This window comes from Cynocephalus volans, chromosome 2 (genome assembly GCF_027409185.1).
Source record: "Cynocephalus volans isolate mCynVol1 chromosome 2, mCynVol1.pri, whole genome shotgun sequence".
NCBI classification, from domain to species: Eukaryota; Metazoa; Chordata; class Mammalia; order Dermoptera; family Cynocephalidae; genus Cynocephalus; species Cynocephalus volans.
This window is the reverse complement of record NC_084461.1, coordinates 46,675,441-46,702,279: the sequence shown is the minus strand read 5'-3', so window position 1 is coordinate 46,702,279 and position 26,839 is coordinate 46,675,441. Positions and strand designations below refer to the sequence as shown.

Genomic DNA, 26,839 nt, shown 5'->3' with positions numbered 1-26,839 from the left:
CATTGAAAAGAATTTTGAAATTTATTCTTAGCAGGATCTGAGTTTAATTAAGATATATGGGTCTGAGAATTATTTCAGATCAAGTTCCTCATATGTTGTTGATGAAGATGTTTACTCACAACTAAGTAACAGCTTAGAATTCTAATATAGGGAACCCATAACCTTCAGCCAAGTGTTTATTAACATTTGCTTTTTTCCAAACCTTTTTCCTCATACCACTCTTATTGGTTAAAAAATAATAAACAATTTTTAAAATGGGACTGCATATGTACATGTGCAAATACACTCATGCATGTATTCATTAGCAAATTATGTACATATACTTCTGAACTTATATACTATGTACTCTATAAAATATATAATAGAAATTTTAAATTTTATAAAAGGTATAATCTTGATAAAATTAACATGAATTTTTATTAACAGTACAGTAGAACTTTTGTTTTCACTTTATATTATCAATAACAATTCAATATGCTTTATTATTTTTTTAAATCTTATAACACTTAGGCACATAGTAATTCAAACTGATCTGAAGTTCATTTCTGTCTCGTTCAACAATTATGTGGAAGTTTTTGTTAAAATTTGCCTGGTAAATTTTCATCCTCCATGATATCACTCAGTTGTTACGTTTCGTGATTATAGTGCTAGTTTGTATATTCTGGTATTCCATTCTATTTTTAAAGTTCAAAATACTAGTGTTTTTGTTGGTTTAATATTGTTAGTTTGGAAACAGCCAGGAATTTTGTTCACCTTTTTTGGTTCTCTCTCCAGTCTATCATCCAACCTTTCCTCTCCTCTTTTCCACTTTTCTGCCTCCTTTTCATTCCTGACAACCTCCTAACTCTATTTTACCATTCAGTTCCAGCAATTACCCCCACACAGTGAAGAAAAAGAAAGGAATTAGAGGGAGCCCTCAGAAAGTGGCAAATATCTGCTGGGGCACGGGAAGGAGTTAATAGACAGAACCATCCATCCCAGGTTTTTAGGGGGAGAAATCAAAACTGCTACCACCCTAGTAGCTTCTGGCCAAATTAGAGGAGCTTGCATTCTGGTCCGAAACCTCTAATGGAGGGGCACTGAACACTTCAGGAAGGTCCTGAAGTCTTTCTAGACTGATTGCTTCAGAGGTGTCAGTTTGGAAGGCACACTGGGCAGAAGGATACAAAGGGGAAAGAAGCATTGTATACAGTCATATTGTATACTTTATATTAGAATCATAACTATTTAATGCTTGTGTTTTTATAAATTAACATTTTATTTGATACTTTATAATGTTTATGAATTTCCACATTAAATATGTTAATATTTCACTGATTTTTAAACATTTTGTATTTCTGAACACTTTTTGATTAAAATATTAGTACTAACACTTGTACTACATGAAATAAATACTAAGATACTACTAGTGACATTTGCTGTAGTATTACAATTATTTCTTTGATTTTTTTGTTATGTTTATTAACAGATCAAAGACCATTTAAATTCTTCATTTGGAAGTTTTAAATGTCAGACAGTTTTGAATCCATGTGTATGAAATTGCACATATGGGTTTTTTTTTAGTGACAGACATCATTTTCAGCAATAAAATCATGTAACAGTGGAAACATTTCTAAACATCCTTATCAGAATGTTCTTTGTATAATATAAGTTTTTTAAAAAGCAATTACTTTTTCAGTCACTGTCAAAACATTATCTTTACCTTCAAAGGACATAGATTAAGTATGTGGGATTTTTTTTTTTTTAATATCTGCTGTGTATTTATGCTGCATACTGTTGACAGCCATGTGTCATCATAGAAGAGGTCTGCAAATTTGGAATAGTTGTCTTTCTTGTAGAAGAAAAATAGGTAATTATTTAAGCTTGACAGTTCTTTAAGGTGCTTTGCTGCAAGATAATAAATTTCTGTATAGTACAAAAGATTTTTTGTCCTCGATGTCATTGCTAAATTTTGAAAGAATGTGTTCATTTAAGATCTATTTTTAAAGCTTTTTTATCATATGATATATCACATGTACAGAAAAGTGCATTATATGTGTACAAGTTAAGAAATAATAAAGCCAGCATCCATCCAGCCAACATCAAGATCAAGAAACAGCAGCACTCCAGGAGTTCCCTGTGTGTACTTCACTTCTCTAGCGGTGACCACTATCCTGACTTTTGTATTATCGTTTCCCTGTGTTTTATAATAGACTTATTGTCTGTGTATCCTTAAATACTGAATTCAGTTTTTGGTTTGATTTGGTTTGGTTTTGGCTGGCTGGTGTAGTGATCAAACCCCAGACCTTGATGTTATCAGTACCATACTAACCAACTGAGCTAAGCAGCCAGCTTGAATTCAGTTTTACCTGGATTTGCACCTCATGTTGAGAATAAACCTTATTAAAAGTCATGGAATTGTTATTAAACTCCAGAGAAGCATAACTCATCAGTAGAAGGGTGGAGACAGATTTAAAAGCCAGGAATTTTTAAGGAATTTAAAGAGTAGAACCTAGAATAGGCATTAGGTGGGAATAAGGTTTCTCTGTTTATAAGTATATGACATGAAAACATGAGGTTTGAGTCACATCTTAAAATATTTTGTAAATTTTGCTTAATATTGAAATTTTTCTATGGCATGACCATAAATATTTATAAGATGACACAGACATAACTTCTTTATTTTCAATGTGGTACAGTTGAACTACATTTCAAATGAGAAATAACATTGATAGGGAGTAGTCGTATGAAACTGTGTTCAAAAGAAGAAAGCCCAAGTTTCAAATGTCTTTTATTTTGAATATTTTTCTCTGTATAGTATTATTTAATTTTAAAAGTATTTTCAGATCCAACTAAACTTTAATTTAGAAATGATTTATATTTTTTTCTCTCAACTGAAGCTTTAAGCATATTTTTCTGATAATTCAGTTAAATATACTGAGTTTATTTTAAAAGAGAATCTGTTTTGAAACCATTCCAAAATATTTGTTTGAACAGGCACTCAGCATCTCGATGAAAACTGTTGGAAAAGAAAAACTTTCAGAGTCATTCTTTTCTCATACCAAGCCAACTAAACTGGTATAGTTAACACTTCTGTAAGAGGCTAGGAGCCAAGAAATTTAGCACTTCCTGAACTGCTTTTCAGTAGGCTTTCAAAGCAACTTAGTGGTTGATATTAATACCATTGAATTTTCAGAGTAAAAGGCTAGAAGCAGAACATCTGCATTTCTTTCTTTCAGTATCATACTTATCAGTCTCTTTTAGTAATCCATGATTAGCTTCAATCTCTGCCCTATGTTAGTGTTGAAGCTGTAATTCTTTCCCGAATTTTGTGGAGCATCGTTCTTGAAAGTCAAGAAGAGAATGCCCTATAGAGTGTGACCCCAGGTATGATTAAACCGTCTTCCAGATATTAATATTTTTACATTGCTTTTTAATACTACTGAGTGTCATAGTAGAGATGTAAAATATATAGGACATCAGAATGCTTCGGGATAATCGGTAGTTATATTAAGCTACCAAATTTGTAAGTAGCGATTGTTTATTCAGCTTTTGACCCGTTCGTTTTCATTATATACCCTTGAAATTTACTGCCACCACTTAATTCATTTAAAAATTACATGCTTAGTGTCTTAGTCCATTTTGTGCTGCTATAAACAGAGTACCTCAGATTGGGTAATTTATAAAGAATAGAGATTTATTTCTTATAGTTCTCAAGGCTAGGAAGTCTGTGGTCAAGGAGCCCACATCTGGCACGGGCCTTCTTGCTGCATCATCCCATGGTGGAAGGTGGGAGCGCAAGAGAGCACATGTGCAAAGGGGTGGGAGTGGGGGGCAAACTCATCTTTTTATCAGGAATCTACTTCCAAGATAACTGATCCACTCCCAACGTAATAACATTAATTTATTCTGAAAAATATTCACCTAAGCACCTCTTAAATGTTCCACCTCTCAACACTGTTGCATTGGGGATTAAGTTTATAGCACATGAACTTTGGGGGACACATTCGAACCGTAGAATTTTGCCCCTGGCACCCAAAATTTATATCTTTACCTGCAAAATATACTTATTCCATCCCACTAGCCCCAAAGACTTAACTCGTTTCAGCACCAGCTCAAAAGTCCAGGGTTCCATCTGGATCGGATATGGGTGAGACTCAAGGCACAATTCATCCTGAGGCAAATTCTCCTCCATCGGTGAGCCTGTGAAGTTAAACAAGTTATCTACTTTCAAAATACAATGGTGAGACACTCATAGGATAGACATTCCCACTCCAAAAAGGGGGAATAGGCAAGAAAAAAGGAGTAACAAGCCCCATGTAAGTCCAAAACCTAGTCAGGAAAACAATGTTAAATCTTAAAGCTGAAGAATAATCTCTGACTCCATGTCTGCCATCCTGGGCACACTGCGGCTGGGGTTGGGCCCCCAGGCAGCCCCACCCCTATGGATTTGCTGGGCTCAATCCACCCAGCAGCTCTCATGGGTTGGAGTCTCATGCCTGCAGCTTTCTTAGGCTAGAGTTGTGTGATGGTGGCCCTACAATTCTAGGTCTTGGGGGCTGCCTCACTCCCCTGACTCCACTAGGCATTGCCCTAGTTGGGACTCTCTACAGTGGCCTTGCTCCTGCAGCTCTGCTGGGCATTGCCTTAATGGGTACTCTCTGTAGTGGCTCTGCTTCTGCGACAAGTCTCTGCTTTAGCAAGAGACTCCAAGCTGTCATGACATCCTTTGACATCTAGGTAGAGGCTGCCATGACCCTACACCTCTTGCATTCTGTGCACCTACAGAATTTGCACCACAAGGATGCCACCGAGGTTTACAGCTTATACCTTCTAGAGCAGCAGGTCAAGCCACACCTGGACTCACTTTGAGTCACACAGCTGGGGAATCCAAGGAGTGTTGTGCTGGAATTCAGGAGCAGACTCTCAAGGTGGCGCAGGGCAGCAAATGCTGAAGGTCCCACAGACACCCCTCTCGAAACTTTGCCCTCAAGGTTCTAGCTTGCTTTGAAGATCTCTGAAATGCCTTCAGGGTCATTCTCCCATTGGTTTGATGACTAGAACCTGGTTTCTTTCTGTGCATATTAATCTCTTTAGCAAATGGTCACTTGGCCAGCTTTATATGGCCAGGCTTAGAGTTTTCCAAATCTTTCCATTCTGCTTCCCTTTTAATTATAAATTTTGTCTTTAAATCATCTCTCTTTCTCATTTTTGCCATAAGCCAAAAGAAGCCATGTAGCACTCAAATGCTTTGCTGTTTAGATATTTCTGCCAGATATCCTAGTTCATCACTCTTAAGTTCTGTCTTCCACAAAGTCCTATGACATGGATACAATTCCACCACGTGCTTTGCAACTGTATAATAAAGATGTCTTTACGTCAGTTTCCAATACCTTTTTCCTTATTTTCATCTGTGACCTCATCAGAATGGCTTTTACTGTCCTTATTTCTACCAATATTCTAATTACGACCACTTAAGTAATCTCTAAGCTCTTAAGTAACCTACAGTTCCTTTCTTCTCAGCCCTCTCCAGAATCACCTCAAAGCTCCATTTCTAGCAATCGAGGCTTTTTCTAGACTGCTTCTCCAAATTTTTCCAGACTCTACTCATTACCCAGTTCCTAAACTGCTTCCACACTTTCAGGTATTTATTATAGTAACACCCCCACTTCTCAGAACCAATTTTCTGTCTTGGTCCTTTTTGTGCTGCTATAGCAGAATGCCTGAGACTGGGTAATTTAGAAGAACAGAGACTTATTTCTTACAATTCTGGAGGCTGGAAAGTCCAAGATTGAGGATGCCACCTCTGGCAGGGGCCTTCTTGCTGCATCATTCCATGGTGGATGGTAGAAGGGCAAGAGAGCAAGGTGGGGGGAGTGGATTGAACTCATCTTTTTATCAGGAGCCCACTCCCAAATAACTAACCCACTCTTGAGATAATGCCATTAATCCATTTATAAGGGAAACCCTCGTGACCAAATCACCTCTTAGAGGTCCTACCTTTCAACACTGTTGGATTGGTGGTTAAATTTAAAATACATGAACTTTGGGGAAACATTCAAACCATAGCACTTAGTATATATGATATGTTGATCTCTATAGCCACATATTTGCTCTAGTGGGTGCTCACTTACATATTCATTGACTTGAACTAGATAGTATCCACCATATTTAGGTGCTGTGGTGGAAAGTAAATAATAAAAGATTCAAAGATTCCGTGTGCTAACTACACAGACAAGACTAAATTTAACATCTATACTACCATTTCTCAAATATCACAGTTGGAAAAATAGCAGGAATTAGATTTTCAGTCACTTGGTTTTTCAGGGATTCCCACAAAATTAGATTGACAATGTCTCCGGAAATAATTACGAAACCTTAATAAATTTTAAGCTTTCTTTCAGAACTGTAAGTGTAGAGGAGATATATGGAAACAATGATAAATCTCCTGGGATTTTTTTCCTTCATTATTTGAATCTGTGTATAATCTGAAATGGCAAATTATATACAGTTTTGGGCACTTGTGACTTCTAGGGGTCTAAGAATCAGCAGAGGAATGCAATCTTTTCATGTGTCTGTGCCTCGTCTTTCCATTTTGGATAGTATATTACTGGACACTTAGAAAGCAAATGAGGGAGCTTCTGAAAGGGACTGAAGGGGTTGATGACTGAAAAGGACAATTAAAACCAGAATTTTCAGTTGATTGGGACACAGTCATGGGAAAGAATCATACACGTAAATAATAGGGTATGTTACTAAAATTTAAGAAAAGTAGAATGAGGCAAAATATGTCAAGTATCCTGATGTTCCGTGTGATTCTACATTAGATAAGTCTTACAAGAGAGATGGTTGAAATCACTATTGTTAATACATGAACCAAGAAATAGGAATTCTGTTTAACATAGTAAGTAACTTTGTTACATAAGGAAGGAGTAGAGACTTTTCAGTAGAGGAATATTTTTATCTGTAATTTCTCTGATTTAGTGCCAAAAGCTTTTTTGAGAGACTATTCAAAGCTATTTCTGTCAGTTTCATTGTTGGAAACTGACAGCTGCTCTATTTCTTTTAAACACTGATTTAAGCTCTTTGTGTTATATCTCATCTATTGCTAAATTCCTTAAAATTAAAAAAAAGTGTTTAAATTAAAAGTATTATGAGACAAAACCTTTATTCTTTGGATGGAATAATACTCCTTTTGTGACATTTTCGTTTCCCATCAAAAGTGAGAAGTGAATGCCTTGCTTTTGTGCATGCCATTTCTAATGGAGGACAAGAAGTTATTTTCTTCAATGGCTGGTTTCCGGAATTTTTGGCAGAACACTTTTTGTCAAGTGTATATTCCCTTCCTTAGGCCTTTCTATATAGAGCCCACAAACATCGTCACAGTGAATGATGTCATTCAGAGGGTTAGTGACCATGCTTCTGCCATGAACAAGAGGATTCATTACTACAACCGGCTCACCACTCCTGCAGACAAAGCACTGGTAAGGAGCAAAGCATTACTGATTGTCTAAAGCTGAGTAGAAATGAACAGTGAACAACATAAACCAGGGCAACTCCCAGTGGTTGAACTTTTTGCTAGCCATATTACAAGGACAGCATCACGCAAAGTCAAAAATAGTAATTATTACATGCCGTACACCTCAGGCCAATTCATTCTTATCTAGCCTGAGATAGAGAGGTTTGAAATAATTTCTCCATGTTGACAATAGCCTGGAGATTTTTTTGGATTAAGTTCTGCTGATCCCTAATCCCAAGAGCTCTGAGGATGATAAATTACTTTTGAAGTGGCAGTTTAGGTCATTGATTAAGAACATAAGTAATTAACAGGCTCTGGTTAGTCTGTTCAATTTTTAAGTTTGAAGCTTCAAGGGAAAAATGTTTTTAGAAATTTTCTACAGGAATGGGAAACTGAAATATATATGTACATGTGTGTAATATTTTCCTATTTAGCATTATCCTTTTATAAATTGAAAACGGGGATCAAAGGTCCAGATACTAAATGTTTTAGGCTTTGCAGGTCACATAGCACGTTCTTCCTCATTTTGCCTTATGACATTAAAAATGTAAAAACCATTCTTAAGGAAGGGGCTATAAATAGGCCAGATTTGGCCCAACGGCCATAGTTTGTTGACCTTTGATCTTCTAAAATCTATATTATTATTTTAGGATCAAAAATATATAAGTAGTTTGTTGGTTATAAAAATTACCACATATGAAATATTTAGAAACTTGAAAGCTTTAAGAAAATGAGAACATTCTGGGAGAAAAATATGATTTTTTAAATAGGTATTAGTAATAAAAAGGGAGAAAAAAACTAACATTCATTAGATGATTACTAAGGAGCAAGGATTGGGTGTCACTTGAACATAGGTATCTCATTTAATTCCTACGGTAGCTACATGAAATAAGTATTAAGATCTCCTTTTGTATGACGTAAGTAGGGACTTCTATCATGTTCTGGGTGGAATAATTTTTTCCCCAAAATTTTGACTCCCCACCCCCAGGCCTTTACATCAGTAGTTGTGGTAAGGTCTTAGTTTTATAACAGAATTCCCTAAATCTTTTGGGGAGTAGAGGTCCAGTTTGGACCTTCTAAAGGCTCTATCTAGTCTTGGAAGCAAACTTCAGAGATACCAGCTGGGCAAGTCTAGGCCTGCATGTACATTATTTTCTTGGAGATTAAGTCAGCACTGTGCACAAAGTTGAATCCCTTTTGTTAACTGACAGTGAGTTGACTCTAGTAAATCAAAGTATGTAAATAGTGATCTAAAATTAACAGTGCAATAGAACCATTTTTAATGAATATTTATCCATCCACACTCATTTCCTGAAAATCCCAAAATTATTTTTCCTAAAAGATTTTTGAGGGAAAAACAAATATGAAACCACAGGTCTCAGGTGTTCAGAGTTAAAACTTTTTATTTATGAAATTTTTCAAATTTACTTTAACATTTTTCTTCTAAAATTGGGAAGGGAAGAAAATTATTTGGCTGCCAGCGTCTCCTAGATCCTTGCTAATAAAAGTGTGGCCTGCACAAGTGAGCAGTATCATATCACTGAGAGTTAGTAAAAATGCAGAATCTCAGTCCTCACCCCAGACCTATTCAATCCAAATCTGCATATTAACAAGATCCCTCTATGAGTCATAGAACATTCAAGTTTGAAAAGCCCTGCCCTAGACCACTGCCAGATTGGGATCCAATTCTCCAGTTTTTCTGTATCTCCTCAGAATTTCCCATTTCTTATTTTCTAATCCTGCCCAATATAACTTTCAATTTTCACTTTTTCTGGATTTGCTTTTCTAGCTATAGTGGTTTTTCTCCTACCTGTTATAGACATGGTCCTGTCCTTTTTTCTTTTTACTTCATGGTAGAAGACAACAGAACACAGCCAAGAGGATTGCAAATAAAGAGAAGGCAGCAGACTCATTTCCATGTATGCCTTTGTATCTCTAGGAAATAGTTGTTTCCAAAGCCACACCGTGCATAGCATTCAAGACATTCTTTGCCTGCAAGATACCACCAATCCATGCATAAAAAGAGAAGGACTTTTTGTACCATTCCATATCCTGTCTTCCTACTGACGCCAAATGTTCTATCTCTTCCTTGAAGTCTTCCCTAACTATTCTAGTCTCCATTATTATTATTTTGTCATTCCCATGACATGGTACATCACAGAGGTGAACAGTTAATTTTTACTCTGTCTTCTAGCTTGTCTAATTGCTTTGTGTGTCCTCTGACTGCAATTTAAACTTCTTGAAGTTGGAGACTGTATATTATTTTTCTATTGAACTTCTCAACCTAGCACAAAGGTGTAGATTTGCATAGTAGGTACAAAATATAAAAGATTGTTTATTTATACCAGTCAGCTTCAGTGCCTTTGAGGACTACCTATTCCCAAAGAACTATTCACAGAGAGATGGTCAGAATTTCATCAGTAAACAGTATTTTTTCCCTTCTAGAATAGGAAGGTAGAATTAGCAAGAAATGTATGTGGGCAGGGTAGGGGTATGTGTATAAGATACGTATCTATTCAATCATTCTTTCTCTGCTATGTCTTCAGTCTCTCTCAATTGGCTCCTTCCCTTTTGCTTATGTACTTTAATCTTTTACTTTTTAAAAATCCTTGTTTGCCTTGTCCTTAAGCCACTTTAGCAAAACTTTTTCTTCTGCTATCAAAGCATTTTTTAAAATAGTCCATATTTATTGTTTCTTTTTTTTTACCTTCTGTTGATTCCTCAATTCTTATAGTCTGAGTTCCCCACCTATCTCTTTTCTAAAACCATCCTCACATAGGAATTCAGTGACTACTTAGTTCTTGAAATTCCCCTCACTTAAGGCCAGAGTCTCCTCCATCTAGATTTCCTTATTCTTGGTCTTTGCTGACACTTCTCTCTTTTTTCTCATGAAAATAAAGAAAAAAATATTTTGACAGTTGCATATTCTAGGAATTCATTCTCATTTCAGATGGACAATTTATCATGTTTATAGTCTTTAAACTCTCCTTTAGGTCTTCCACTACATTTGAAAAATAATTTTTTAATTCACTAATAAGGGATGCATACTATTTATTTGTTTATAATATTTAAAAATGTTTCTACAGACAGGTAATCTATTGTATAGAAAATATCCTGTTTTGTACATTAACCAGTTCTGACATTTTTCTATATTTCTTTTTTACCAGATTGCCCCAGACCATGTAGTTCCAGCTCCAGAAGAGTACTATGTGTATAGTCCATTGGGTTCTGCTTATAAACTTCAGAGTTACACTGAAGGATGTGGTAAAAATACCAGTTTAGTAACTATGTGAGTAAAACTACTTTTTGGAGCATGACTTAAACTTTATGTGAATGAAAATTACTGATTATTCTTAACTTCTGTCTTAATTAAAATGTTTGAGGAGTCAAACTTTATATTTTTACTGCTATTACTCTGTATTTTCAGTTTTATGATTTGGAATACCATGATGGGAACATCTATACTAAGTATTCCTTGGGGCATAAAACAGGTAATATAATTTTTTGGCACACTTTTTGCCTGAATTTTTTTATCTTTGTATTTTAAGTTTTATAATAGAAATTTTAATAAATCTATATAAAATTCATTAAGAAAATAGATGATTATATTTAGTTTTCTGTGAGTTGTCAGATTTTTATCATGATTATTTAGAGTAGCGTAATATGGTTGTATATGAATTTATTCTTACATGATGATATATGTTATTCTATACTTTTATTTTTAAACAGGCTGGATTTACTACTGGAATGTGTGTCATCATGGTGATGGGCCTTTTGACACTTTATTGCTGCTACAGAGTAGTGAAATCACGGACAATGATATGTAAGAATTTGACACAGTGAAAATAGATTAGTGATATGGGTATTAATAAGTATTTCCCATTGAGGCAGATCACTAATGTGTATATTCCACATGTGTGCCACCTGTCTACTTTGTACGTAAAGATTTACCTCTCTAATTCATAGCTTCAAGCTGAACTGATCTGTTAATGCATTAGTAGCTACCTTTGAAATTCAGAAAGGCTGGGATTTCTTTGCAGAATGCATTCACTTTGGTGTTAGATTCCTCATGAGAATAATTTTAAAAGTCACATTTTTTAAATAAGGCCTCCGCCAGAACTATATTGAGAATTCCAATTCTTATCAGTTAATCGTGATGCATTTTGACCTATCCATACCAAAAGACCTAAATGTTGGAATCTCCTAAAAGCAGGAATTGCAATAGTTCCCATTATCCACAGGGGATATGTTTCAATACTCCCAGTGGATGCCTGAAACAGTGGAAGTTACCAACCATACACTTGTATATACTATGCATGAATTTCTTTTTCCTTCTTCACAATTTCACAGATAGAAGATTCATTCTTACTGTAAATCTTAGCAACCTCAACATAAAATTTTTTTCTTTCCTTATTAAGTCAAGAACTTTTACCTTTTCGCTTAAAGGAAGCAATTTATGGCTTCTCTTTGCATATCCAAATTGCAAGCATCACTACTCTTGCACTTTAGGGCTATTATTATTAAGTGAAATAAGAATAACTTGAATGCAAACACTGCAATACTGATACTGCAATTGTCATCTGATAACCAGGATGGCTACTGACTGACTAACAGGCATAAGATAGTGTATATGCTGGACAAAGGAATGATACACATCCTGGGCAGGACAGAGCTGAATGGCAAGAGATTTTATCATGCCACTCAGGGGCATAATTTAAAACTTATGAGTCATTTCTTTCTGGAACTTTCCATGTAATATTTTCAGACTGTGGTTGACCGTGAGTGACTGAAACTGGAGAAAGTGAAACTGCAGATAATGGGGGATGACTGTTTAACTAGAAAAATATGAAAATGTAAGCAATTCTTTTGTAGTTAATTCTTAAAGTTGTATGAACACATTACCTCTACTCGTCTCTGTAAATTCTGGACCAGGAAAACATCTTTTTTAGGTTGTTTTAAAGTAGTTTAGGACCTAAATAGATATGCATTATTTCACTGGATCTCAGCAAGTATGAATCAACAGGCCAGGCTTTGCCTCCATTTTCTTCTGTTTCTATTAAGCAGTTTTCTTCATGTTAACCAAATCTAGTCTTAGTCACTGGAGTATTGTAAAAGTCTTGAGAGAAGATTCACTCTAGTTCCTAAATGGGAAAAGGAGCTTATTTTAGCCTTTGGTTTTTAAAGCAAATTTTCACTGAACTTGGAAGACCTCTTTAAACATATGCAGTAAGTGTGTATTTTCTCTAATTTAGGGTCTCATAAAATGAGAACATAGTGTCCACTGAATGCTCTCTATAAGAACAGGTAACTCCCATGTTACTTAAACTATTCCACACCACTTAAAAAGATGAACTTGCATGATTCATTTTACAAAGTCAACACACTCCTCATACAAAGCCTGACAGTACCAAGAAAGAAAAAATATTTAGATGTAAAACTTCTTTTTAAAACATTGCCAGATAGCATATCAAAAGAATAATGTCCTATGTACAAAGTAAGATTCATTCCATTAATGCAAGCATGTTTCATTATTAAGAAATATAACATAATTCACTACATTAAGCAATTAAGGAAGAATTCCTAATTATATCAATAGATACCAAAAAAGACATTTAATATGATTCAGCACCTGTTCCTGATTAAAATTCTAAGTGAAAGGCACTACTTAAATGTAGTAAAGTCTATTTATCCCCAAACTAGTACCAACATCCTTCAAAAATGATAAAATGCTAAAGCCATTTCCATTGAAGTCAAGAAAACATAGAAATGCTCATAATTATTCAGAGGTTTTGGAGATATTACCAAATGAAGCAAATAAAGAAAATGAAATAATATAAAAACTAGGAAAGACTTAGAATTTTATTATCAGCAAAAAGGTAATTATATTACAAATGCTAAGAGTCACTAGTAGTATTAGAATTAATAAGAAAATTTGAAAAAATAGCTGCATATAAGCTCAAGAATCAATAAGTAGAACTAAAAAGTAGAAAAAATTATTTCATTCACAATAGCAGTAATCTCTTAGGAACATGAAGAAAAATATAAAATTATATCTACGGGCAAAGAACAAGATCTGAACAAGTGGGAGAACATACCATGTTCTTAGGAAGATTTAGCATCATAAAAATGTCAAATATATAAATTCAGTGCCATTTCAATGAAAATTCAGTTTGGACTTGGATAAAATACTCAATCTTTTGCTAAATATTTTGAGTCAGTTTGGGAAATGCAAATTATGAATATGGAATATATAAAACATCTAGTTTTATTCTTTCTCTTTTATTTTTTTCTAGCTTCGTTGGATACCACTGCATGGGAATTCCCAGATGTCTGCAGATATTATTTTGGCGCCTTTGGGCAGTGGTCTAGTCTCCTTTTCTCCTTGGTGTCTCTCATTGGAGCAATGATAGTTTATTGGGTGCTCATGTCTAATTTTCTTTTTAATACTGGAAAGTTTATTTTTAGTAAGTATACTTATATGCTTTAACACAGTTATCTCAAAATACAATTACTACTGTAATGTTTTAGTTCCAATCTTAAATTCTAGGACTTGGAATAAATATGAAGTTACTTTAAAAAGTTCATGGAAACATTCACATTATCTTTTAATTCTGTTTTTCCATGAACTTTTTGGAGTCCCCTTATATGTAATTCTGGAAAATAATCTTGATTCAGTTTGTTTTTTGTGCCTGTGATCTCAAATACAATGTGTATGTTCATTTTCAAGCATTAATTTTTGAATAAATAATTTTCCTTCAAAATCTCTAATATAAAATATTTCTATAACCCAGGAGATGTTTTAAGCATTGTTTCAATCTTTACCACAGAGTTTTAGTATAACAGAAAAGTTTATAAAGGTCATTGGTGTTTATTGCTAAGGAATTTGATGTGTAGACTCTAGGGAAAACAAATTTCAGTCACTTATTTTCAACAAATTAGGATTGAAAGTTAGGAAACAGTAGAATAGTGGAATTTATGTGATTAATATATTATTTACATACCACAGAATTATAATCTGTCCAAATTGGCTGTCTGAATTCTGAAGACAGTCTTAGAAATTTAGACCAAATACTTTTTATGGTATTTTTTAAGTTGGATAGAAGAAATTTATTTTATGTTGCTTAAGATTCCAAATTTTTTCCCCTGATGACTGATAGACCTAAAGTTTAGTATACATTTTGCTGAATTTAAATAAACCCTATATATTTAACATCTGGATTTACAGGAAAACCAAATTTTAAAATAAGTTCTAACATAATCACAACAGCTAATTTCCCTAAGAGCCTTTGAGTGAAGGGGATAAATTCTATTTTTATTTTAAACAATAAAATTAACATTTTAATTATTATTTATTACCAAGCATTTTTATTATATAAAAAATTATGAAATATTTCAAACTACAAAGAAATGCAGAAGCTGATATAGATACTGTGTACCCACTAATGAGCTTTACTGTCTTAACATTTTACCATATTTACATTAGTTCTCTATCCCTATTAAATAAAATATTACTCATATAATGAAAGCCCCATATATACTTTCTCAATCTCATTTTCCTTCTTCCCTAAATTTATCATTCCCATGAATGTTTTCATATTTTTACTACATAAGTATATGAGGAACATATAGTATTGTTTTTAATCTATACAAATGCCTTTGCAACTTGCTTTCTGTTCTCATCTTTATTAATATACATAGTTCATTTCAACTACTTTATTGTATTATTTATTTATCTACTTTTTATCAGATTTATTGATATATGTACTTCATGTATTTACATATAATTCACCCATTTATAGTGTACAATACAATGGCTTTTAGGATATTTACAGAGTTGGACAACAACCACCACAATCAATTTTAGAACATTTTCATCACTTCCAATTAGGATCCCATACCCTTTAACCATTACCGTCATTCCCTGCACCTTCGCCACTCCAACCTCCCATCCCTAGGCAATCACCAATGTACTTTGTCTCTCTAGATTTGCTTATTCTGGACATTTCATGTAAATGGGATCATACAATATGCAATCTGTGCGACTGGCGTCTTACACTTGGAATAATATTTTTGAGTTTCATCCATGTTGTAGCATGCATTAATACTTATTTCTTTTTTTTTTTTTTTTCTGACCGGTAAGGGGATCGCAACTCTTGGCATGGTGTGGTCTGCACTACGCCCAGCCAGTGAGGGCACCGGCCATCCCTATACAAGATCCGAACCCGCAGCCTTGGCGCTACCAGCGCCGCACTCTCCCGAGTGAGACACGGGGCCGGCCCAATACTTATTTCTTTTTATTGCTGACTAATATTCCATTGTATGGATATACCACATTTTATTTATCCATTCATCAGTTGATGGACATTTGGGTTGTTTGTGCTTTTTGCCTATTATGAATAATACTGCTATGAACATTTTTGCACGGGTGTTTGCGTGAACATATGTTTTCACTTTCATTTCATAACTTGGAGTGAAATTGCTGGATCATATGGTAACTCTCTGTTTAACCATTTAAGTAACTGCCAGACTGTTTTCTAAAGTGGTTGTGCCATTTTACAGTCCCATCAGCAGTGTATGATGTTCCAGTTTCTCCCACATATTTGACAATTGTTATTACCTGTCTTTTTTATGATAGCCATCCTAGCATGATATGTAGCAATATCTCATTGTGGTTTTTTGTTTTTTTTTTCAATTGAATCATAATTGGTTATACATATTTTGAGGATTCAATGTTGACATATGTTGATCAAATCAATATTACTAGTATGTATATTGTTACAAATTGTACTTATTCTTTATGCCCCTTGTCCAGTCTCTCCCTCTCCCCCCACCCCTCCCACCTCTGATACCCCTAGATTTCTTCTCTCCCTCTGAAAGAGTAACGGTTACTCTGTTGATTTGTCACCTAGATGATCTGTCCAATGCTGAGAGGTGTGTTCAGGTCCGCCACTATTATCATAGAGCACATGCTTCTTCTGTCACTCTGGAATGGGCTTTGTGGAGAGAAACGTCCTCTTCTTTTCTTTGGTCTCTGCTGGTGACTCTCCTTGTGCCAATGCACTCCAGTGGCTGGCGGACCATCTGCAGGGTGGTTGTGACATCTAGCCACTTTCATAGTGCTATGAATACTATTCTTTATCCATTCTCTTGTTGATAAACATTTAATCTCTTTTCAATTATTTGCTGTTATAGGCAAGGGTTTGTTAAACATTCTTGTTTCTGTTTCCTTATGTACATGTGGGAGAGTTTCTCCAAGCTATGTATGTAAAAGAAAAATTTCTGGAATTTAGGATATGCATATTTTCAACTTTACTAGAAACTGCAAATTGTTCTTTGTCATACTTGTACTAGTTACACTACTGCCAATATTCTCATCTATGTTTTGCATTATAAGACTTTAATTTTGCCACTCAGGATGTGGTTTTAATCTGCATTTCTTATAGGGGGTGAAATTAGACATCTTTTCTTAATTATGTTGACTATTAGATTGCTTATTCATGTTCTTTGCACATTTTTCTGTTGGATTGTTGGGTTTTTTTCTTACTTATTTATAAGAACTCTTTGTAATGTTGGGATACTAATATTTTAGCCATTATTGTGTTGCACATATCTTCTAATTAGTGGCTTGTTTTCACTTTGTATGTGGTGGCTATATTATTCAGAAGTTTTTAAATTCTACTCTCTAATTACTCAGTCTTTTTTTCCATTATGGTCCCTAACTCATTTCATTTTAGAATCAGCTTACCAAAATTCCAATCAGAATTTGACTGAAATTGTATTGATCAGTAAGTGTAGTGGAATCGATGTCATTAAGGTACAGAGTTTAGGATTTGATTGGAATTGCATTGTACTTATAGATGTAGAGAAAATTGAAAATTGATGTCATTAGGATACTGAGTTTTCCTATCCATGATCATAGCATGGTATAGTTCTCTATAGGTTTTTAAACGTTTTTCAAATTCTTTTTGATAAAGTTCTTACATATCTTTTTTTAGACTTTTCTCTCAGTACCTTAAATTTTTTTGTAAGTGTATTTTTAATTTAATATACAAACACCCACACTTTTTATTATAAAAAATTTCAAACATATGCATACTAAACCAAACAGTATAAGAAACCCTCATGTTCCTCTTACCTAGCTTCAAGAGTTATCAACATTCTGCCATTCTTGAATCACCTATAGTAGTGTTTCTCAACTTTTTTTTAATTATTGCCCCCTTAAGGAGCCTTTTTAGACTTTATTTTCCTAATTGCCCCCCTTATGAGATTTTAATTCCACACATATAGTATAAAACTGTTTATGAACTGTACATATATCTACATTTTGGATGTAAAAAGACCAAGTTTTTTTGCCCTCTAAGAATAAATTTTCTCCCCCTTGGGAGCAAGATTGCATCCATTGAGAAAGCATGATCCATGCTATACCCATTTCCCACCACAATTCAACTATTATTATATGTATACAAGTAATCTCTTTTTAAGATAGAATTTATTCATTGAAATACACGTCTTTGCAGTACAATTTTGACAAATGGATACATCCATATAACCTACACCTTCTTCAAGAAACAGAACATTTCCATGTCCCCAGTAAGTAATGACATATTTTAATTACATATTCAAATTATTTGTTACTATTATAAAGAAACATAATTTTTGAGCATTTATGTTGAATCTAGTAAACTTGCTGAACTCTTACCAATTCTAATAATTTTGTAGATGTACTTTGGATTTTCTATTTAGATAGTTACATCACCTGTGAGTAAAGAAAGCTTCTTTCTACCTAGTTATTTTTTTCATGGTTCAGATGTATATATACACACGTATATACATATGTGCACACAAATACATACCTACATATGTATGTATATGTATAGATATGTATATCTTTTTTTAAAGCATAAAGTTGCAAAGAAGCAGTACTAGTAGGCATCCTGAGAAAACCCTTCTAATGTTTAACCATTAAATATTATTTTTGTTGGTAGATATTGGTTGTACCCTTTAGTGGTTTAAAGATATTCCCACCTATTGTTTCCTTAAGCAATTTTTTTTTTTTTTTTTTGGCTTTTATATCAGAAAAGATTTATTTTCTCAATTGTGGGCAAATGCACAGTGCAAGTCATTTTATAGGCTTTGGTATAAGCAATGGTAGTAGTATAATCAAAAATTGAATTGGCAATGTTTTGTCATCTCAGAGTAGGACATTAATAAAAAATATTTATTCTTATTAGCTAATAACTATTATGTTGTTGCCTCACAAAGCTTCTCTTTAGATCTTCCTGTAAACAAGGCATCCTATGTGTGCTAATTATGAAGTTTGGTGGATCCCATTTATCATACCAGAACTCTTAAGCATTTTTATTAATATTTGTTTAATTTTATCAAGTACTTCATCTACATCTCTTGAGAAAATCATGGTTTTTCTCCTTTAAATTTTTAACATGATGAATTAAATGAATACATTTTGCAACATTTAAACTGTTCTTATAATCTGGGGAAACTTAAATTAGTTTCTTAGTCATGATATATTTTTTTAACTTCTGTACTGGATTGAGTTTGCTTTTTTGAGGGTTGGGAGCTAATATTTTATTGAGAACTTTTGCGTCTTTTCCTAAGAGATATTGGCCTATTATTTTTCTTTCTTATGCTGTTCTTGAGCCTTGGTGTATTAGTTTCCTAGGGCTGCTATGACAAATTACCATAAGCTGGTATCTTAAAACCACAGATATTTTTTCTTTCATAATTGTAGAGACCTTCTTCCTCTGAAGGCCCTAGGGAAGGATCCTTTCTTGCCTTTCCTAGCCTTTGTTGTTTGCCAGTAATCCTTGGCATTCCTTGGCAAGTAGCTGTATCACTCCAGTTTATCCCTCTGTCTTCACATGGCTGTCTTCCTTCTGTGCATCTATGTCTGAATTTTCCTTTTCCTATCAGGACACTGGTCATTGGCTTTAGAGCCTATGGCAATCTAATATGACCTTGTCTTAATTTGATTATATCAAAGACCCCATTTGCAAATAAGGTCACATTCTAAGGTTCCTGGTGGATATAAATTTGGGGGCGGGGGGACACTATTCAACATAGGACACTTTGTATCAAGGTTTTTCTAGCCTTATATAAGTCTTTGGCATGAAGAAATTACACAAAGATTCATAACTTCTAAATTTAAATCACTAATAACCCTTGGAGATATTGTAAAAATCCAGAGCATGGTATTGCTTCTTTTATTCTATCTTGAGAAGCATTCGGTGAAGATAAACGATTCTCATATTTAACTTTTATGACCTTTAAACCTAACCAAGCATCTTTTACCATCTCATTTAAGTTTCATAACAGTAAACACTTTTATTAATTCTTACTGAGGTTATAAAAGGTTAACATCAAACATAATAAAGTAAACCCCTTAGGTTAGCAAGAAAACCTATTCTCTATTCATTCTCTCATTCACTATAAAATAATATGAATTCTCAAGTATTACACATGCTGTTTTTCTTTGCTACTTTCTTTAGTCTAAATCAGTGGTTCTTATAAGCATAACAATGACTATACAGCCTCAGATCTATAAAAGCATGTACTGTACTTTCTAAAAACTTTAAGTGAATTTCCAGTTAAGTTTGGTTGTGTCTGAATGTCAGTTTTCCCCTTTTGTGCACCTTAGAACTTTATTTCTATGTAAGATGTAACTATAATTACATAAATTAGTGTGAGTATGGGGGGAAATGTACACATTTTTATTCTGGGGCTTTTAACTACCATTAATGTAGCCTTGTAGGTAGATTTTTTGAGAATCTTTAATCATGTAAAAATTTTCCACAGTGGGGCGGTGAAGCCAATGGCATTATCATTCCTGTTAGTGAAGAAAGACTTTAGAGGGTGATAGATTTAGCTTCTTTCATTCAGTGTTAAACTCTGTTTTTTCCTTAATTTTTAGATTTTATTCATCACGTTAATGACACAGACACTGTATTGAGTACCAATAATAGCAACCCTGGTAAGTAGTTTGGAATTTAGTTCATTTCTTTATTCCTGTCATGCTCCAAAAAGTATTTATGGTAGAACCCATGACCTTATTTTAGGTATATGATGAGTGCAAAATCATTGTTAACTGTGCTGCTATTAAATTGTTGTTAATCAATGTTTAAAAAAAAAAAAAAGAAACCTCCAAAAAAGGTTGTGGTGATGTGAGCTAGGCAATATTATACAAGTCACAGTTTTATCTACGGTATTCAAATTTGCCTGTGAATAATCAATACATATTTTCAAGAACCAGTATCAGTGTGAATCATATTGGATATGTAGACGCATAGTTCTCAATTTAAATAAGTTTTAGAGATTTATTATTTTAATTTCTAATATATAGGCTAACAAATGTGTAATCTATTAAATAATTAATTTCCTAATAATTAACAGAGGTTACTGAGTAAATATGGAAAAATAAATTGAAGCTGTGGCTCCAAAAAAAATTCTAATATCTTAGAAAAGTTTCCTTTATTTATTAAAAATAAACCCTGTGGCCTATGGGTTTAATCTAGTGTGGCAGTCTCAGGTTAAGAATATAAAAGCTACTGTAACCTTGTTAACAATTATACTGTTGACCATGAACATCACCTAAAGTTTTTATGCATTTAGGTTTCAGGAATACTAAATTGATGTCATGTTGATAGAGATACACATCGATCACTAAAAGGACAATTCATTCAACACGTATTAAGCCTATGTGTCAGGAACTGTTGTAGGCTTAGGATATAATAATGAACAGACAAAAGTCCCTCCTCTCATGAAGCATACATTCCAATGTTTGCTTTTTATTGTCTTACTTTGGTCTTTAATTAATCCTGATTAACCTGTCTTTTGTTAAGACTAGAAAATGAGTGAATGAAGTATCAGCTTTTATTCCTGTGGACACACACACACGCCTCTTTGATTGCCTCAGAATTTTCAAAGGACTAGATAACATCCTTGTCTTAAAAGAGAAAATTATTTTACTATTGCTATTCTGATATTAACTGATAAAACTAGCTTATTAATATATAAGAAGATTTCTTCTCCAATAGCAAGTCAGTTCATCGTTAAGGTCATAAATACAATAATTAACACTAATGATTTGGAGAGCACCAGCAGCAAAGTCAATTAACTTTGCGTAGTGATACCTTATGTTGATCCCAAAACTTCTTGATTCCTTTTATGTTTGTTTTGAACAGTGTGTAAATAATAAGAGTATGAAACAATCCATCTCAGTTAATGTAAAAAATTACAACTGACATTTATTGAACACTTACTGTGTTCAGGCATTGTTCTAAATGTTTTACAGTAATTCTATAAAGTAGATACTGTTAACTCCACTTTCTAGATGAAGAAACCAAGGCAAAGATAAGCTAACTTGCCCAGGGACACCTAACTATTAAGTGGCAGAGTTGGGATTCATTTTTCAGTCAATTTACTTGCATATCCTCTGCTCTTAACCACTATAATTAGCACAAGAAAATTTCTGTCCAGAGCATAGAAGAAAAATATACACGTTAAAACGCTGACAAAGAAACAGAAAGAAAATTAAATGTGTGGCTTTGTGGCATGCCAAATAATGGATAGAGAATAAAATTAAAATAGACCTGTCAATGAATATTCTTTCTCTTTGACAAGTGATGAGTATAATGGTTGTTTAGTATGACTATTTTTCACCAGCATCTTTTTACAAAGAACTGATTATTAGCAAAAGCCACATTGTAGAATCAGAGACAATGGGAGAATGGTTTGTACTTTATCTGATAACAGAAGAAATTGCCACTTATAGATCAGTGTTAAGAAAAATACATTTTACTTACTGACTTCCCAGTTCTCTGGTTGTCATCTGGGCTCTTAGGCTTCTATCAAGTGTGACAAATTTCCAGAATTATTTTGATTTGCTGGAAATCAAGGTTCTTAATTTTTTTCAATGATTAGGATTTTGCAGTACCATGGCAACTGTTTCAGTGATGTCTACTTTTTATTCCAAGCCCGTAGATTTTGTTTGTCATTAAAATAAACCTACTCTTTGACCTTTGTATGGGTTATTAGTACAACAGTTACCCTGAATGGTATTTCTTATATTATTATATAAATAAGATGAAGAACCATGCAGCCCAGTATTTTCTCTCCAGCAATGGAACCAAGGGATTTTCAATGGGATATTTTTATACATTAAGGATACTACTCAAAATTTTCTGAGTTTCCCTCACCTTTAATTATTTATTGTCAGGTGAAAGATTCCTGATATAACTAAATATGACCCTGTATTTTTTTCCAGAAAGGAGAAACTTAGTGCTCATGATAAAAGTTGAGGTTGCTAGTGCAAGTGTCAATCTCTGGAGCAGTCATTTTCTGTTCTTTGTGGTCTTTCCTAATCTGGTGCTTTCCCATTGCAGTGATTTGTCCAAGTGCTGGGAGTGATGACCATCCTGACAATGGATCTATGATTTTCTACACCAATGACACGGGACACCAACAGTTTGAAAAGTGGTGGAATAAGTCCAGGACAGTGCCCTTTTACCTTACAGGGCTCCTCCTGCCACTGCTCAATTTCAAATCTCCTTCGTTTTTTTCAAAATTTAATATTCTAGGTAAGCCATGATACTGAGTTGTCGAGCCTCTGTGTGGTAGAGTACATGGTGGATTCTGTGGAAATATGATCTGACTTGGGAGAGAGTTACCTTCCAGGCCTGTTCATCTATGTTTAATTTGTTCATTTATATGATACCCTGATTTTTGTTGATTTTTTTGTCTTTTATGGAGTTTGGCTCAGAGAGAAATATAGATGACCATTTTAAGTCCTTTTTTGGGTTTTTTGTTTGTTTTGAAACATTTATTTGGTTTCCCATTGTAACTTTGTTGAACAACTGTTCCTCATTTCCTCTGAGAGTACAACTAGAGAAAATAGACTAAAGTTTCAGGAGGAGAGATCCAAATTGGATATTGTAGGAATTCTCATTTCTAAGGGTTGGAAACATTAGAACTTACCAAGGAAGGTTATGGGATGTTTTTTCCTACAGTTTCTATTTAAGAGTATTATACAAAATTACCACCTGACTTTGAATCCGAGAGGTCATTCTGAAGTTCAAGCTTCTTAGGTTTATCCTCCTTTTGCTCTCTTCCTTAGACCACTTTGCCTGTTTAAAGGAACAGACCTTTTGTTGTGAGGTCTGTTTTTCACCATAGGATTCACCATAGGAATGTTTTGACCCTACATAAGATGGCAAAAGGAACCCCTAGTGAAAGCTGAGATCTGGTTAACTAAAGACAGGTATATCATTCATAAAGAATTGATAACCCCAAATAGATCATAAGGTTTCACCTCCTGCCTGTAGATCTGATCTCCTGGTAAGCAGCCTAGAATATAAAGTAATTAATTACCCATCACAACAAGGAACCAGAAGGTAGCTTTTGGATTTTCAAAAGACCAAAGGAGAAGGTAAAGGTATTTCTCTATGCCTCTCTGCCTAACAACAGGATTCACTGTAAACTGCCATAGACACAGAAAATGAAGAGTTGTGGTTATATAAGCTTTGACATCTTGTTTTCATCCTTTCTGAATCAACTAATCTCCAAACCCACAGTAGAGCTCATATAGTTCATTTGTGGTTTCCTGATTTGCTTGCTGACTTTCCTATGGAACAAATCTTTTAAAAGAATATAAACTTATACAAGGATTTGCTCAATTGGGCAAAACAATCATAAGACTTTGAACTAGGTTGATTATTGTCCAGCTCCTTAAGGATATTCTGGTTTCGTCCCCTTTTATGGTACTTTTCCTTTCTTTTAAAACTATAGCTTTATTAGAGGAATTAGTATCTACTGACCTTCCTGGATTTCCTGACTTTGTTCTATAATGACTGGACTTAATTCCTTAAAAGAAATAACCTAGCGTCTACACTACTAAAACAATGCTTCCTTTACCCTGTGGATAATACGTGGGAATGGAATCTGGAATTCTTCCATCTAATAAATAGTACTACCCAATCAAAACCTCTTCTAGATACTAGATCAGATTCTTCACGGATTATCTGGTTTATCACCTTTCCCAAATATGCTTACGATCTACATTCACTACTCTTCTTTCTTTCTTATCTTCTCACACTAAATATTGTGACAGACTTTTCTGGTCTATTGACTGTTCCTAACACTTCCAATATAAAGAATGAAAGTCAGTTTATGATGTTTTTTTCTCCTATGTAACCTTACAATTTTGTAATGGACTCTGCTTGTATCTTCCACTAAACTGAGCTCAGAAGTAAATTAAGCTGCTTTGCATTCAGCAATATATGAGCTACCTTCATCCAATTGTTCTTAGGTCTACTACATAGTTTTTAGTTTTGTTTTATGGTAATTCACACAGCTTGTTTATATTCTTTAGATCCCAGTTATATATAATCAATGAGGATAATAATTTTCCACACTTTGCTGAGATTGTGGAAACAAGCTTGATTTCAAAATAGTAAGTAAAACACACAAAGATGATAAACAGTTTCTGAATTTTTTCTCACAGGAACATTATCTGTTCTCTATTTGATTTTCCTTGTCACCTTTAAGGCTGTTCGCTTGGGATTTCATTTGGAATTTCATTGGTTTACACCAACAGAATTTTTTGTACCAGGTGAGTTGTTCTAGCTAAATAAAGAATTAACAAATTACAAAAATATGATCTTTAAGTTAACTATTGTCATATGCTGCTCTAAAACAAGTTACGATGTTTTTTATGCTAAACACTTTTATTAATGCTGTTGAGCCAAAAATAGGACTACCATTGAAATTACTTTAGATTTCTTGCAATTATGGATAACCAGAGCCTGTTATCATTTCTACTTGGGAAATGAAGTTCATTTAAGTTAAAACACAATTGAAAAAATCAAGAACTCATTCTCTAGATTTTTTCTGAGAAAAATGCCCCAAGAATTTCAGAGACTTAGAATATGGTCAGTGATGTATGAAGATAATACTGCTAATTAAAATTGTTGTTCCTCTTTTGGGTTTTTCTCTTTTCTTAATGTTACTCTTTTTTAGGCTTATTAAAATGTTGATTATTAAATGTTTTCTTCCCTCTCCGCCTTTTTTTTCTCATGGTTATAACTTTGCAATTTCTTTAGTTTCACCTAAATTTAGAATATTTTGAACATGGTAAAAGCACCGTGAAGCAATGAATGAATAATGCTAAATGAGGAGACAGATTAGAAAATGGAAATGACTATTACTCAAGCATCTTGAAAACTAATACTGAGAAAACAGTACAAAATTCTGTTGTTGGTTTAGAAAGACTGCTTTCTTCCCATTCTTCAACTGATGATTCAGGCAGTCTAGAATTCCAAGTTTATATTCAGTATCTGTTGTCTTTCTAAAGTCTGTAATTGTAGTTGTCTACCACCCTTTTGTTTCTTCCGTTACAACATTCCTGGGTTTTCCAGGTGTATGGAGTTGGCAATCATTGGAAGTTGTTTATATTACCATGGCTCCTTGTTCTCAGAACATTTAACTACATTAGCTTTGATTTTTCATTTCTATAGAAGCCACAAAGACACAAAAGCGAGTGAAAATTCAGGATAAAGGAAGTACTGGATCTTGAAAGGCACTCTTCTCTCCAAGATAGTATTTAAAATCGGACACTGATGAAAATAGCAACTTTCAGCTAGTTCTTCCACTGATAGATAAAAATAGTCTAGAATATTATTTTCTAAAATTAGGTTCATTGTGATTTATATAGAGAGTCTTAAAAGTGCCTGCTAATGATAGGCCATTAGCTATAAGGGAAAGCGGAAAGTTAAATAGTTATTTAGAATACAAAAATATATATATATTTAAATAGATATTAAGTCATTTATTTCACTTTGCTTTGTTTCTAAATGATATGAAGGGGGAATCATGAGGACTAAAAAGAGGTTTGCGTACATATTTATTGTCCTGAAATCAATTACTATATTGTGATTGAAGAATTTCTCAAAAATGAACACATGTCATAAATCTTTTTCAGAAAAGACTAATTAAGAATCAGAGAACTTTGGAGGGTGTGAATCCTTACTGTCCTGATGAGAATTCAAATAAACTTGTAGCTCTGATTGAATCTTGGTTTATGTACCCAAAAATTCCTTTTTCAAAGCTTTAGATCCCATCACCCTTCCTCTCTGGTAATTGGAAAAAGTAATGAGAAAAACCCTGCTTATGCATTTCATTCTATCCTTTCTTGCCTGCTCAAGGACTTTACTTTTGCAGTTATCCCTTCTTTCTCCTAAATCAGGTATCATCAGCTTTTTCTTCTACTAAACTATTTCTGCTAGTGTACAAACCTATCTCCTAGTCTATAAAACGAAAATTCATGTGACC

At 33.8% G+C, this 26,839-nt stretch overlaps 1 protein-coding gene across 3 annotated transcripts in view; it reads left to right on the top strand.

The window, feature by feature from the left end:
* Window positions 1–26,839, top strand: part of SLC38A9 (solute carrier family 38 member 9) — an 88,837-nt gene that overhangs the window by 26,577 nt on the left and 35,421 nt on the right. For all 3 annotated transcript variants that reach the window (XR_010022625.1, XM_063086085.1, XM_063086084.1), the window contains exons 3-10: window positions 7,331–7,463; window positions 10,666–10,787; window positions 10,926–10,989; window positions 11,228–11,321; window positions 13,792–13,962; window positions 20,427–20,486; window positions 22,897–23,091; window positions 25,014–25,121. Coding sequence is in view for 2 of the 3 variants with exons in the window: in XM_063086085.1 (XP_062942155.1) it covers window positions 7,331–7,463; window positions 10,666–10,787; window positions 10,926–10,989; window positions 11,228–11,321; window positions 13,792–13,962; window positions 20,427–20,486; window positions 22,897–23,091; window positions 25,014–25,121 (947 nt within the window). In the remaining variant the exon portion in view is untranslated. The remainder of the gene's footprint in view (window positions 1–7,330; window positions 7,464–10,665; window positions 10,788–10,925; window positions 10,990–11,227; window positions 11,322–13,791; window positions 13,963–20,426; window positions 20,487–22,896; window positions 23,092–25,013; window positions 25,122–26,839) is intronic.